The sequence below is a fragment of the Staurois parvus genome, unplaced genomic scaffold (genome assembly GCF_062004578.1).
Source record: "Staurois parvus isolate SC_StPar_1 unplaced genomic scaffold, SC_StPar_1.0 ptg000255l, whole genome shotgun sequence".
Classification (NCBI taxonomy): domain Eukaryota; kingdom Metazoa; phylum Chordata; class Amphibia; order Anura; family Ranidae; genus Staurois; species Staurois parvus.
In genome coordinates, this window is record NW_028318051.1 from 1,497,031 (window position 1) to 1,510,224 (window position 13,194).

General features: G+C 43.9%; 1 protein-coding gene across 2 annotated transcripts in view; it reads right to left on the bottom strand.

The window, feature by feature from the left end:
- Positions 1-1,104: 1,104 nt before the first annotated feature.
- NDRG3 (NDRG family member 3) overlaps positions 1,105-13,194 on the bottom strand; it is an 81,152-nt gene continuing 69,062 nt past the window's right edge. Inside the window, exons 16-17 of one of the 2 annotated variants that reach the window (XM_089680996.1) lie at positions 11,402-11,440; positions 1,105-7,092 (exon numbers count right to left, since the gene is read on the bottom strand). In XM_089680996.1, the coding sequence (XP_089537122.1) occupies positions 6,911-7,092; positions 11,402-11,440 (221 nt within the window). In that variant the 3' untranslated portion in view covers positions 1,105-6,910. The remainder of the gene's footprint in view (positions 7,093-11,401; positions 11,441-13,194) is intronic. The other variant, XM_089680997.1, reaches the window with a different exon arrangement.

The window sequence follows — 13,194 nt, forward strand, 5'->3', positions numbered from 1 at the left end:
CCATTACCTAACTTAAAATACTATGGAGAGTTATCAAATCTGAAAATAGTCAAAATTTCTGACTTTGAGGGGTTTATTAATGAGATTATCAATGCCTCAAAAGATAGAGAAACAGACCTTACAAAAAGACTTTCCATTTACATGAAGGGAAAGGGACTTTCTTTGTTTATTTAGGAATAACGTTAACTTCCTCAAACTATACAAGGCAAACTAAATCCCACTAATAAATGAAATAAAGGATATGTCAAGGAGACTCTCAATGGGATGGCTTTACTGGATAGGTCATAAAATTGGTAAAGATGGTGATAGTACCAAAAATCTTGTATAAGTGTCACATGCTCCCAGTACATATACCAGGGTCTTTGTGAGATATAAATATTTAAAAAAAAAAAGGACAGGGGGTTCAAGCTTGCCTAATTTTAGGAAATATTATCACGCATAGGAGATTGGACACAACTCCTAAGGGGAATGTTGGGTAAAAATGGAAGGCATATTAAGTAAGGCACACTTCGAGAGGATGGTAGGAAGGGAATAGGTAAATTCATATTTTTGAATTGTTTTATACTATGTTGATTTTTATAGTAGAAACATTAATAAAAGATAAAATTTTAAAAAAAGCAGTTTGATGACCTAGCGTGGAATTTTTTTTTTTCTCTCAACAAAAGTGGAGTTACTCTTCAATTTCCATGTTTTAGCCTGCAGAGCAATACTCAGTGGAATGCTTTCCAACATCACCTCCTCACCACCTGATTTAACCCTCAAAATGCTGATCAACCACATTGCAAACAGAGGCAGGGAGGTTTCGGCAGAGCCTCAAAATTCCAACCCACTGCACCCGAACCATGTACATGATACAGTTGCTGGGAGGTTGCCACACAGCCCCAACTACTTTAATGTGTTGCATTCAGTGGTAGTGCTGCCCAGTGCAGGTTTCTCCCCCCCCCCGTGTGTATAGTACTCAGGGGCTGCATGTCCATGTTTAGGTAGGCAGCAGAACCAACACTGAACCACCTAGGTTTACTGCCCCCCAGGCACCTGTTGACACACCTTTGTTTGTGACGGAGTCTCTTTAGAAATACCCATACAGTGCTACACCAGTGACAATAACCATACAACACTTCTCAATTTTATTAGCAAGTACAAAGTCAATTAGACTGACAATGCCTTTATTTAAACAGCAGAAAATCATTGATAACAGTTATAGTCAAGTCTACATTCTTGCCCAGCTACAGGAAAAATATATAATATAGGTTCATTGGTAAGATACAAATTCAAAACAATCCCTTTAGGTTTTATTGGTCTAAAAATACCAAGTCGCTAGCCACAAAAGTTACACATCCATCCCTAACATCAAGGTAGGTTCTAAAGGCAGAGCTTTTATGTGTCACACCAAAAACAAACATTGCAAAAAGGGAAGAGAATATGTAGATATATTTAACAAAACGTTAATATATTTATATGTATTTAAAGATAAAAACTATTCATAATATATTGTAGGTGTTCTCATGAAGAACTTTAAATTTAGTATTTCCACCTAAATAGTATTTTTGGTACAAAACAATGACACTGGCATGCATTCTACTTCCCATGAAGACTGCAATCTCAGACATCCTACCCAGTTAACAGCTTGTACAACAGTTCCTCCTTCAGGTGAAGAGTATGGGCAGGGTTTAACCTCTTTTTAGACTGGCAGTGGCCAAAGCACATCCAACCTATGCAGTCTTCTCAAAGATGGATGATGCAACATGGTGTCTTGTTTGAAAGGTTCACTTGGCCTACTGAGAACAGCAACTCAGCCTTTCACAGCCATTGTTGGAGGAAACATGCTGTGGTTCCAAAAAACAAAAGACACCCTACAGGAATCTGAAACCCACTCCAACCAAACATTTTTTTTATAGGGTTCTCTGAGGGGGGCAAGGTCCTCCAGGTTTGAACCATGCCCACAGTGCCAGGACTTTTCTGGCTTTTCAGAGGAACTTGAGGCTACAATTATTGATTCAACCTTCTGGAAAAAATACCTTATTGCCTGCTGTGTTGATTAAATGGCGGCTGTACTTTTAAGTTGGAGCTCCTAATCTGCATCCTTGTTCCTGGTCAAAGGACAACTGTACTTTTACTAGACAATCCTCTGCTACCCCCACACTTTTACATACCTGCCCTCTCAAATCCATATCCTGTGCAACATTTTCTTGACCTTGGATAGAAGTGGCTGGCCACACTATTAAATTATCATAGGTTAGGTATCATGGCTGTCTTGGGATACTGTTCCAATCTCTGGGACAACCCCATACAGGTCTATAAAAAAGGTTTTGGGGGATTTTTAGCTGCACTTGCCAAGGTAGAAGAAAAAAAAAAAAAACATTGCACTGGATGTAACTGCTACAGATACAGGCTAGTTAATAAAAACGTAGGGGTATGTGTGTAAACTAGAGTTGTCCTTTAATTTTTACTTTAATTCCACATTCTTGTGCAAGGACAGCATTTAAAAAAAGTACAAAGGTGAGCTTTTTTTTTTTATAAAGTGCATTTAATATTTTTTTTTGTAGGAGCCTGGAAAGCATTGCACCAGTGATCAGTAGATCATGGGTGCAAGGCAGAGCTCCAGCAGACTGCCCATACAAGGTACGAGCAGACAGATGCACTGACAGACAGTCACACAATGACAGGAAGATAAACAACCTACCTAGAGCACTCAACAGTACCCTGGTAGTTCCTTGAGAACTACAAGCCAGTCACAAAGGCCATTGAGACTTGCAAATTATTTATTGACAGAACTCCAAATGAATGATGCAGCCATGTGGGCGGAGCTATTTTCCAATAGTGACAGGGTTATATCTGGGTGCTATAGGTTATTGTTCTTTGAATTTCCATTGAATGAACCTTGACTACTGACTTCGGCCAGCTAGTGTGCCAAGTACTCTTGGCCAAGGAAGGAGCAAGCCCTTGCACTTGGCATGACAGAGGTCCAATAAAAGTTCTCCTTTTCTACTGAAAGCTGATGCACCATGAAATTCACTTTATTTTCCCTGTAACGTCATTGAGACTCCCCTATAACCGTCTATTGCTTTCTCATATACATAAGTAAACAAACACTGTAGTGGACAATATATATTATATATGAACGTTAATGACAACATGACCAAAATACAAAAATCGGGTTAGTATTTAGATGTTCCCTTTCATAGTTTAAAAGAACATTCATAAATGATCTGAACTCTTCTAGAAGAAACACTCAGAAAAAGGACAACAAAAGCAAAACAGTATATAATGTACAGCTAGGAAAAGGGGCAGACTGAAGCACCAAAGAAGGGATTGAAGACCAGCTTAGGGTTTGTAGTCCAAAGCATTCATTGATGTACTGATCTCCAAAGGCGCCTGTGCTTACCAGCTCCTGGGTGAACTGTGAAACCAAAATTTGTTCTGTGTGGTCAACACATAAGTGTGGGTACCCCCCAACACTTTACTGAGCAAACCTTCACAGTGCATAGATATTTGTGCAGGAAATTTCCCTTATGCATGTCACACTGGCAGAGACCATATGGCGTGAGAAAGAAGGGTAAAAAGTGGACCAGTGCTTTGCCAATGCAGGGCAAGGCAACAAGTTGGGTTGGCTTACCTAGACCTTCCCAGCTACTCACCTGGCTTTTCTACCACAAGACAAATCTCTTCTCACCCTAGTCCATCATCCAGTGTCATCATTTGGAAAAGTAAGGAGCAAGTCACATGCTCCCCACACTCAGAGGTACGAAGTCTAATCCTTTTATTCCACCAGCAGAATGGAGCCACCAAGGAGCAAAAAGGAAGGCGATGGGAAGAGTCACACAATCAAAAGGAGGCTTGAGAAAAAAGGCAGTACTGCCTCAAAACATGAAGCCCCCAACAACAGACAACATCCAGGAACTTTCCCATGCTGTCAAACAGCTCTGGTGTTACTGTAGCCATCAATGCTGCTGGCAGGTTTGCACTGCATGACCCCAGATCGCTGCTACTCAACTTGGGTCCCCGAGATGAGTACTTCTGCTTTTACGACATTTATACTAATAAAGTTTAGTGCGTTTCATCCATAAAATTACTCAACTTGCTGCAAATAGATGCACCCTCTGCCATTTGCCGTTGGAGAGTAGCAGTTATTAACTAGTTGCTTACCCTGCATGGACAACCACAGGCTAAATAAGCAATGACACAGGCAGAAAATCAGACTGCAGTATATATGTCTAGTCTGCATTCCTGACTGCTTAGAGTTGCCACCAGGACTAAATGTAGACAAGATGAAAGCCATATCAGCTGCACAGCATGTGACCAGGAGTCAAAGTATCAAGGAAATAATGGATAACTACATTCACTGAAAAGCACAATCCTTCAAAAGGGTATAGGTTGGTATCAGACCCAATAAGTGCAGTGTCTCCCAGAAGAAGCAGGCACACAGACTACATGAGATTTCCAGTTAAACAGGGAAAAAAACTGCACAACGGCTCCGAGGAGGTTTCATCCCTGTTATTTACAATAAAAGTTACGCCCACACATTCAGCTATAATGGAACGCACAAAACCAATATAGCAAAAATGGATGAGCTGCAATACCAAAGTCTTACAGCAGGTGGCACTGCAAGAAATACATGAAAAATGTCAGCTCCCGGTAAATGTAGGAAACTGTAGTAAGAGATCCCAAGATACAGTAGTGAGATTAGAGCCAGAGATTTCTCTTAAAGCAGAAATCTAGTATTTGTCAGCAAGAACCTTTTTTTAAAGCATTATAAAAGATCCCTTTTATGCTTCTAGCAAAAGGCTCAGATAAGCTTTTCTGTGAAGTGCTGGCAGTGTATCTCCTACCCCAAACACAGCAGTGAAGACATTATTAAGTGCATAAAATCTAAACTACCATTACACCACCACGAGGGGGGAGAAGTATGCAAAGAGGCTTTTAAGCTTCAAAGTACCACACCTGCCGTGCGTTTTTGTTCCATCTTTCTAGTGTTATTTAAAAAAAAAAAAATTGTTAACAAGAACAGCGAAAGCTGAAAAAGTGAAAATCTAAACTTCAATATAAAAAAAAAAAAAACAAATCCAAACAAATGTTCCAATTTTCTCCACAAAAAACAAAAAAGAAAAAAACCCCACAAAATTTAAGGGAAATTTCAGGGAGAATGGAAGCCTTCCCCCCTCCAGGAGAGGGCATGGAAAGGCGCTATCCTTCAAAACAGTCATCTTAGAACAGCTGCCCCACAATCATAAGTGCTTGAAGAACTTAAAACCCATCAAGAACATGCCATTGCCAACGTGTTTTGGGTGACATCCTAGGACTATGGTTTTCACTCCGGAAGTCACCAACCCAGAACAAGCAAGCAAGTTGGGAGCTCCATTTTCCCTGGCTGGATGCTCGTTTAGCTCGATAGTGACAAAGGATGGAATGAGCGCTTTGGAACGTGTTCCCGTCACTATTACGTCTGCAATGGCAGCTCATTACCTCAATCCTATCACAATTTTCTTTAAATGTAACCTGAAATTATATTTTTCAGCAACATTATCTCTGTGGCTACACCTCAATACCAATGTTCACTGGGAGGTGAAGCCATAGAAGTTACATCTATTGTGTCATTGATCAAACCAATGATGAGGACGTCCATCATGAAGCCTTCACCTTCACAATAAACCTGAAGAAGGGCTCCTATATACCAATCATGATAAAATTCCCTTTAAAGTTGAACTCTAGGAAAATGAAAAGTCCTCCCATGCCATGGGGCTGCACCCAAACCACAACGGTTAACAGCTCATTTAGTCTGGGGGATTGCTTTCACTTACCTGACCCTACCTGATCCTGCCTACCTAGCAAACAGTGCTCCCATTCAAATTTAAATCATGCGTAGCACCATCCTATATCTCCCTCTTATGGCACCATCCCTTAGTTGTAAAACACTGTGCTTCCCTTCGCTCCAGCAGTAGACCGTCCCTCTGGGTCCTCTCCAGTGCAGGACTATGGGCCCTGAATCAAAAATACCTTACATTGCCAGCGTACAGAGGATCGGGCAACTCCTGGTCGGTCGGTCGGTCCCCCCCCCTTCCCCCAAGACAAATGAGCAGTTAACCCCATGACATACAGGCATAGCCCCACTGCAAGGGAGGATTTTTTGTTTTCCCCAGGAGTTCAGCTTGGGCATAAACTTGTACTCCACCTTAAAACTTGCCCTGTTTAAGAATAGGCACCACAAGTCTCTTGTATCTACTTCTGATTTAGTTTTGCTTCAGTACCCAACTAAATGGAACACCAACATCTGCCACCTTCCGGTCCAATGAGAGTTCCCTTCATGCCAACTCTCAGTTGCAGTCTCATTAGTCAGGAGGATAGCAGTTGACAGGTCATGGCCATAAAAAAGTTAGGCCCCACCACCAAAGTGAAACTAGGAGAACACAAAGTAATAGCAGGCACTGTATGGAGTGTGTTCTTAAGAAGACTTGCTATTAAAAAGAAAAAAAATGTACCCCATTTTAAACCCTTAAGTCTAACCAAAAATAATGTTTCTCAAACAGTAACATCATCTGTGTGGCCATACCACAAGCCCACGTCACATTCACAAGCATAGAGCTGCAAGTGAAACCTAATTGCAGCACCTGTTAAACCTCCAAGGGCAACAGGATGGGGAAAGTAACCCCTTTATACTATGAAAACCAAAGGGGTCAGGCCAAGGGAAATAACCAATTCTCCTGGAAATCCCCTTTAAAAACACAGGGAATGATACACAGAACTGTTAGTTTTTCAAAAACTATTAGGTTAGATATTTTAGAAGGTTCATGCACAAAGTTACATGAAGATCAAAAGATGGAAAGAGACGGGAATATTTTTTTTTTTCCTCCAGAGTTGCTGGTCTGGATGGGTCCATTGTTTGGCTGATATAGGAAAGGAGTGCTGGAGCGCTTTAGCAAGATAATTCCAGTGTCTGTGGAGCTTCCTGGATATCGTTTGTGACGGCCGAGCCGTGTGTGGTCTCGAGGTGGGCATTGCTGGTTTGAGATCGGCTGCGAGGGACCTCTGTTGAGTTACTGCTGGAGGCGGAGTGAGTGCGGGAACGGACGAGTCTGGTCATACTTGCCGATGGCACTAGGAGAGTGAGGGAAAGAAAAAAAAAAAGAAAGAAAAAGTGGGTTGGATTAAAAGCATAACCTGTGAACTTTAGAGCTTATGTTCCAATCATGGGTTCAATGACAGGCTCCTATAGCCTTCAGGTGACTGGAGTTTGGCAAGCTTGGGAGAACATGTACCCCTTGGGAGCCTCTCTTATAACCCTACTCCACTCGGAGTCTTCAGTTTTGTAGCATGCAATGGGAGTGCAACAAGGAGAGTTCGAGAGGGTGGTCTGTATCCTCTACTGTACACCGAGATATGGCACTTATCGTCAAATCAAAATTCCTCTTTTCTCAAATTGTACAGTATAGGACACAGGAATCTTATTCATACACCACAGGAAGTCCCAAAGCAATCCATACAAGGGTGGGAAACTACTAGCCTAACCGGTCCAACAACATTACCCAGATTCAGAGTGCCGCTGCAAGAACCTGGCAGTTGAAAGCTGCTGGTTTTGATTGCAAGGAGGTGTTTGGTTTTGAGTGCCCTCAGAGTTGCAGGGAAGAACATGGATGAAAGATAATGTTAGAGGTTTCAGAGATGGAAAACAGGGTTGAAACCAACTTTTGAAGTAGGAATGGTGTTGAGCAGTGGTCTCTAAACTGCGGCCTGTGGGCCTAAGCTTGCATTTATCCAGCTCCTGGGGCACTATTGCTCCTATGGACAAACGAAGCATTCCTTCTACTGACACCAACAATGGGGCATAATTCCTCACACTGACACCCAAATGATGGAACATTCTTCCCACTGAACTAAAATGATGGAACAGTATTCCTCCCACTGATACCAATAAGGCATGATTCTCTCCACCAACACCAATGACCAGGAACTATTCCTTCCACTAATACCAATAATGGGGCATAACAGAGGCTCCCCCTATAGCCTGAAGGACAATAGAGTGGCAGTTTGTTTAGAACGTTTGCAGGCCTCTGGTCTTGGGTATACCACAACTTGATGGTCATGAAGTAGGAAAACAGAATCTCTGCAGAGAAGAGCCACCAGCACCAAGATACACCCAAGACGTTTTGACTACCAGAAAAGGTTACTATAATGGTAAGGGATTTTAAGGCATCACTGGTTATTTTTTTGCCTGGCAGTAATCAATAAGGTCTCAGGGGAGCACCGGGGGCCCAAAAAAGCTTGCATAAAAAGGTGTTCCATGAAAAAAGGTGAAACTTGAGGCCTTTTAAAAGGGATTGAGAAGACAAACCTTGCACTATTGGGGTAATTAGCACTAGATTCTGATCAGGCTGGTTTAAAGGAGGGCCAGACATGGGGTACAGAGTAAACTCTGAGCTTGAATAGACTGTTCTAATCACAGGTGAATCTGAATAGACTGTTCTAATCACAGGTGAATCAAGATATCCAGATATGATATTTTTCCTGGATACTGCCTTTCCTGTGCTCAGCAAGGTAGCAAAGAGACTAAGACCCCTCTATACTTTAAAGTGATTGTAAAGGCTCAAGGTTTTTCACATTCGTGCATTCTATGTATGAATAAAAAATTGTGCAGCATTCCCCCCCCCCCCCCCCCCCCCCAATACTCACCTAAGTGCCTCCCCCCGATCCAGGGATGTGCACTGGAGTCTCGGCAATCTCTCAATGTCTGGGACAGAAGCGGAAGCCATTGGCTCCCATTGCTGTCATGCACAGTCGGTGAGCTGATAAGTACAGAGAGGGGGAAGGGCCATGAAGCCTGGAGAGGGGAACTTTTAGGAGCATCTCAAAATTTTCTATCTGCGGAATCTTTAAAAGATGGAACATCTTCATTGGGTACAGTGAGGTTTGTCGAGGACAGACTGCAGGGTCAGCCACAAAATAGCCAATTTCTTTGCTAAAAACTCAACTTTTTTTGGGGGGAGTAAAAATCATTTAAAGAAGTTTTCCAATCATCAGACAGCACATTCAATCTGTTCATGAACAGGGATGGTTTTGCAAGGCTTAGTGCCCCAGTGGGTTTGGTGAGAGAGGAGAGTATCTGTACAATGCCAAGGCTTTGTAGACAGAGGCAACAAGCTTTTCTCCATTAGCAAGCATATTACAGGAAACTCCCTCTTTAATACAATGACAATGTGGGGAGAGAAGCCTACTGAAGCTACCTGCTACCTTCCAGTTTCAACGTCCTCTTCATTGTCCCGATTCTGCATAATCTCGGGCTGGAATATTAGGTCTGCCTCTGGTGGAGAAATGGGAGTGGGAGAAAACAGAGCATTTTTGGGCTCTGGACAAAGATAGCTGAATTTAGGTCATAACCGGTCCAAGAAATTGACAAAAAGCAGAATTTTCTGCATTTTATGTCAAATAGGTCACATTCGGTGGCTGAAATAAAATCTTGGATACTATAGCCAGTGTTAAGACCGGTTCCTGCTCAGCTGCAAGGGACAAAAACCATCACTCCGAGGTCAAATGTTGTGTGGGCCTTCAGCAAAGCGAATGCTTGCCCAACGTTTAGAATAAATTCTCATTCTCCTTGTCTGCACCATAGCTACAAAATGAGGGTGTTCCCCTGTGGGGTTTTCCCAAAAGAAAACGTGTGGGAGATATAGCAAGCAGATTTGGTAGGAGTACATGGTAACCTAGGTGTAGACCATCCTGCAACGAATTCTTGTTGTGAAAGGATGGGAAGGAATGCCATATAAAAAGCTATAGGTGAAAGTAATGTTAGGTGGATGACCATGTGTTAGACCACACCACTGGTTGCACGCTGAGACTGAGCTCTTGAACAAGTCTGAAAAGTTTACATTCCAAAAATAACCCAGTTTTAAACATGATCATCCATGATGGATGTACCCCCCCCCCCCCCCGAGGGGGTGTTCAGAACTTGGGTTCTATTGTGATGGTCTATGGCCCTGGACTTGCATAGCACTCTGTGGCTAACTCAACGCGCTGCACAAAGTGCCAAGGTAAGCTCCCTACACAGGATCCAGTGCCCGAAGCAACATTATAGGCTATCCCCACGGCTTATTGAGGTTGCACTGATCTGGAAATATTACTTCTGTAGACCATCCAGTTGATTTGAGAAATCTTTAGGAAAATAAAAAAGGAGTGAAGCTGGTTTCTCTGGAAAAGGTGAAGAGGTTCCTCACCAGACTACCAAGAAACTGAGGAATCTCAGCGTCGGGTAGGGTTATAGGGGAGGCGCCCAAGTAGCAGTGCCCTTAAAAGCTTACTAGTGTCCAGTCACCTGTAGGTACGAGCCTATAACCCATGGTGTATGAACAAGCTGCCTGTGTCCTGTACTGCAAAAATTAAGATATACCTGGTAATCCTGCCAGATTTTCAGCACCTTTGTAACTACACTGAATGGAAATAATAAAAGCTTGTTTAGATGCCCGATTAGTGGGCAGTAAAAGTAGGCAGTTTTACTGCCCACCTTAACAAGGACATGTAGTCAGTCAAGGCCACACACCATAGTCTTGGCATCAATGCTTTGCTTCAGGGCAAAAAAAAAAAAATGTAAATGCACTCAAGTGAAATGGGGCCACACCACATCGTGTGCAATGCATGCATTTGCGGTCAGCATTTTCATGAATCTTTATTCCTCTAGGACCTAGGGAAAAAAAAAAAAAAAAAAAAAAAAAAAAAAAAGACAACCTTGCCTCCTCCCTGCCTATTAACTGTAGAGAGGGCAGCAAGGGCTGGCACATGTCAGAATGAGCCCAAACACAAAGCATCTCCTCCCAATATAGTGGTGCTTAGGAGACGATGCATTTGCAGTCCAAATTAGGGGAGCAACCTAAAAAACGGCAACATTGCTCCTCCATAGAAAAACAGTACAATGACTTGTCAACCTAGGGCAGAAGTGTATTACTGGCAAGATTAGCAGTCAAAAAAAAAATATATATATATATCACCCCCAAAAACAAAAAAAAACACCCAACGTAGCCACCGCATCCAAGGACTGATAAGCTGCAATATGTTAATTATTTTTGGGTCTAGAAACACTTTAAAAAAACAGAAGGTCTGAGCACAAAGCAAAAATGGAAAATACAGAAATTCCCCCCCCCTGCACTGGTATCTTAATTTCACACATAAAATACATTTACATGTATCATGCAAAGTCATGCATGGAGGAGAGAGGAAACAAAAAAAAAAAAAAAAAAAAAAACACACAAAAAACAAACAAACAAAAAAACACACCAACATGCCAAGCTGCCGTTTGATGCAAACGAAGCAAAGTTCTAGAATTAGAAACTAGAACCACTATAAACACGTCACCCAGCAAAGCACAGGACTACTCTGACCAATCCAAGACGTGCTGCACACCATTTTGGGATATAGGTACCTGATTCACTGCTCAGATGACTGAGCTGAACATATGGAACTGCAGTAACATTCAACAAGGGGAAAGGACAGACATAGGAACAGGTTAGAAAAAGGAGAAAAAGGACTTTAGACAGCATACATTTCAAAAAACTTGTTTTGTAGTCTCTCAAAGAACAGTTTTCTTTGCATTTAGGTTTATGGCAAAATCTCAATTTTAGGTGGACTCAAATGTGAAAGTTATGGTCTGCTGAAAACAATTCGAGAAGAGTTTAGTCTTGAAAAGCTATGGCCACCTGCAGATTTAGTTTTCAACCCTCCACAGGCCTCTTTGCTGTATGCTGTGGTTCATCCCACTGGCCCCTAGGTCACAAATGTGTCCTGTAGTGATATACACCAGCCAGAGGGAGGAACCACAGAACATGACGGTGGACAAGGCAGCCAACACATCTGGAAGTGCTGGAACCTCTTGAAGACAACCTTTCCTGTGGGTGACTAGTTCTCATTTGGCTATTATGAAATCTTCCTTTGCAGGCATTCCTTAGATTATTTTCTAAGCAAGGGTCTTTATTACTGGAGTGCCACAAACTTTCTGGCAGACCGGTACATTTATGCGGGCCAGAATTTTAAAACAAAGGGGAGATTTCAAAAACTAGTCAATGTGACTCACAAAACATTCACTTGTGAATCAACAATTTAAAAAAACATGCACCAAGAAGATTTACCGTATTTTTCGCTCCATAAGACACACTTTTCCCTCCAAAAAAAAGGGGGGAAAATGTTAGTGCGTCTTATGGAACAAATATGGATCGGCCGGTCCGGTATGTCTTCCGCCAACACAGTGTCAGAATACCGGGCCGGCCGCTCAGCTCTTCTCTGCAGCAGGACCTTACCTGTTCCTCGGTCCAGTGATGTACAGTCTTCCCACGCCATCTGTGACAGCCGGGTGCCCACTGCGCATGCTCGAGAAGCGCTGCGCTTTGTGAATGGCCCGGCGTCTTCTGGGACCTGTCATGTGTCCCAGAAGACGCCGGGCCATTCACAAAGCGCAGTGCTTCTCGTGCATGTGCAGTGGGCACCCGGCTGTCACAGCCAGGTGCCCACACTAAAGGGAGGACAACTGTGTAGAAGTGGGAGCGGGTACCTGTCAAATTCAGGTACCCGCTCCCCCTCCCTCAAAGGTCCGCAGTCTCTGGCCCTCTCCAGTGCCGTGCCCGCAGTCTCTGGCCCTCTCCAGTGCCGTGCCCGCAGTCTCTGGCCCTCTCCAGTGCCGTGCCCGCAGTCTCTGGCCCTCTCCAGTGCCGTGCCCGCAGTCTCTGGCCCTCTCCAGTGCCGTGCCCGCAGTCTCTGGCCCTCTCCAGTGCCGTGCCCGCAGTCTCTGGCCCTCTCCCGTGCCGTGCCCGCAGTCTCTGGCCCTCTCCCGTACCGTGCCCGCAGTCTCTGGCCCTCTCCCGTACCGTGCCCGCAGTCTCTGGCCCTCTCCCGTACCGTGCCCGCAGTCTCTGGCCCTCTCCCGTAACATGCCCGCAGTCTCTGGCCCTCTCCCGTAACGTGCCCGCAGTCTCTGGCCCTCTCCCGTAACGTGCCCGCAGTCTCTGGCCCTCTCCCGTGCCCGCAGTCTCTGGCCCTCTCCCGTGCCCGCAGTCTCTGGCCCTCTCCCGTACCGTGTCCGCAGTCTCTGGTCATCTCCCGTACCGTGTCCGCAGTCTCTGGTCATCTCCCGTACCGTGTCCGCAGTCTCTGGTCATCTCCCGTACCGTGTCCACAGTCTCTGGTCATCTCCCGTACCGTGTCCACAGTCTCTGGTCATCTCCC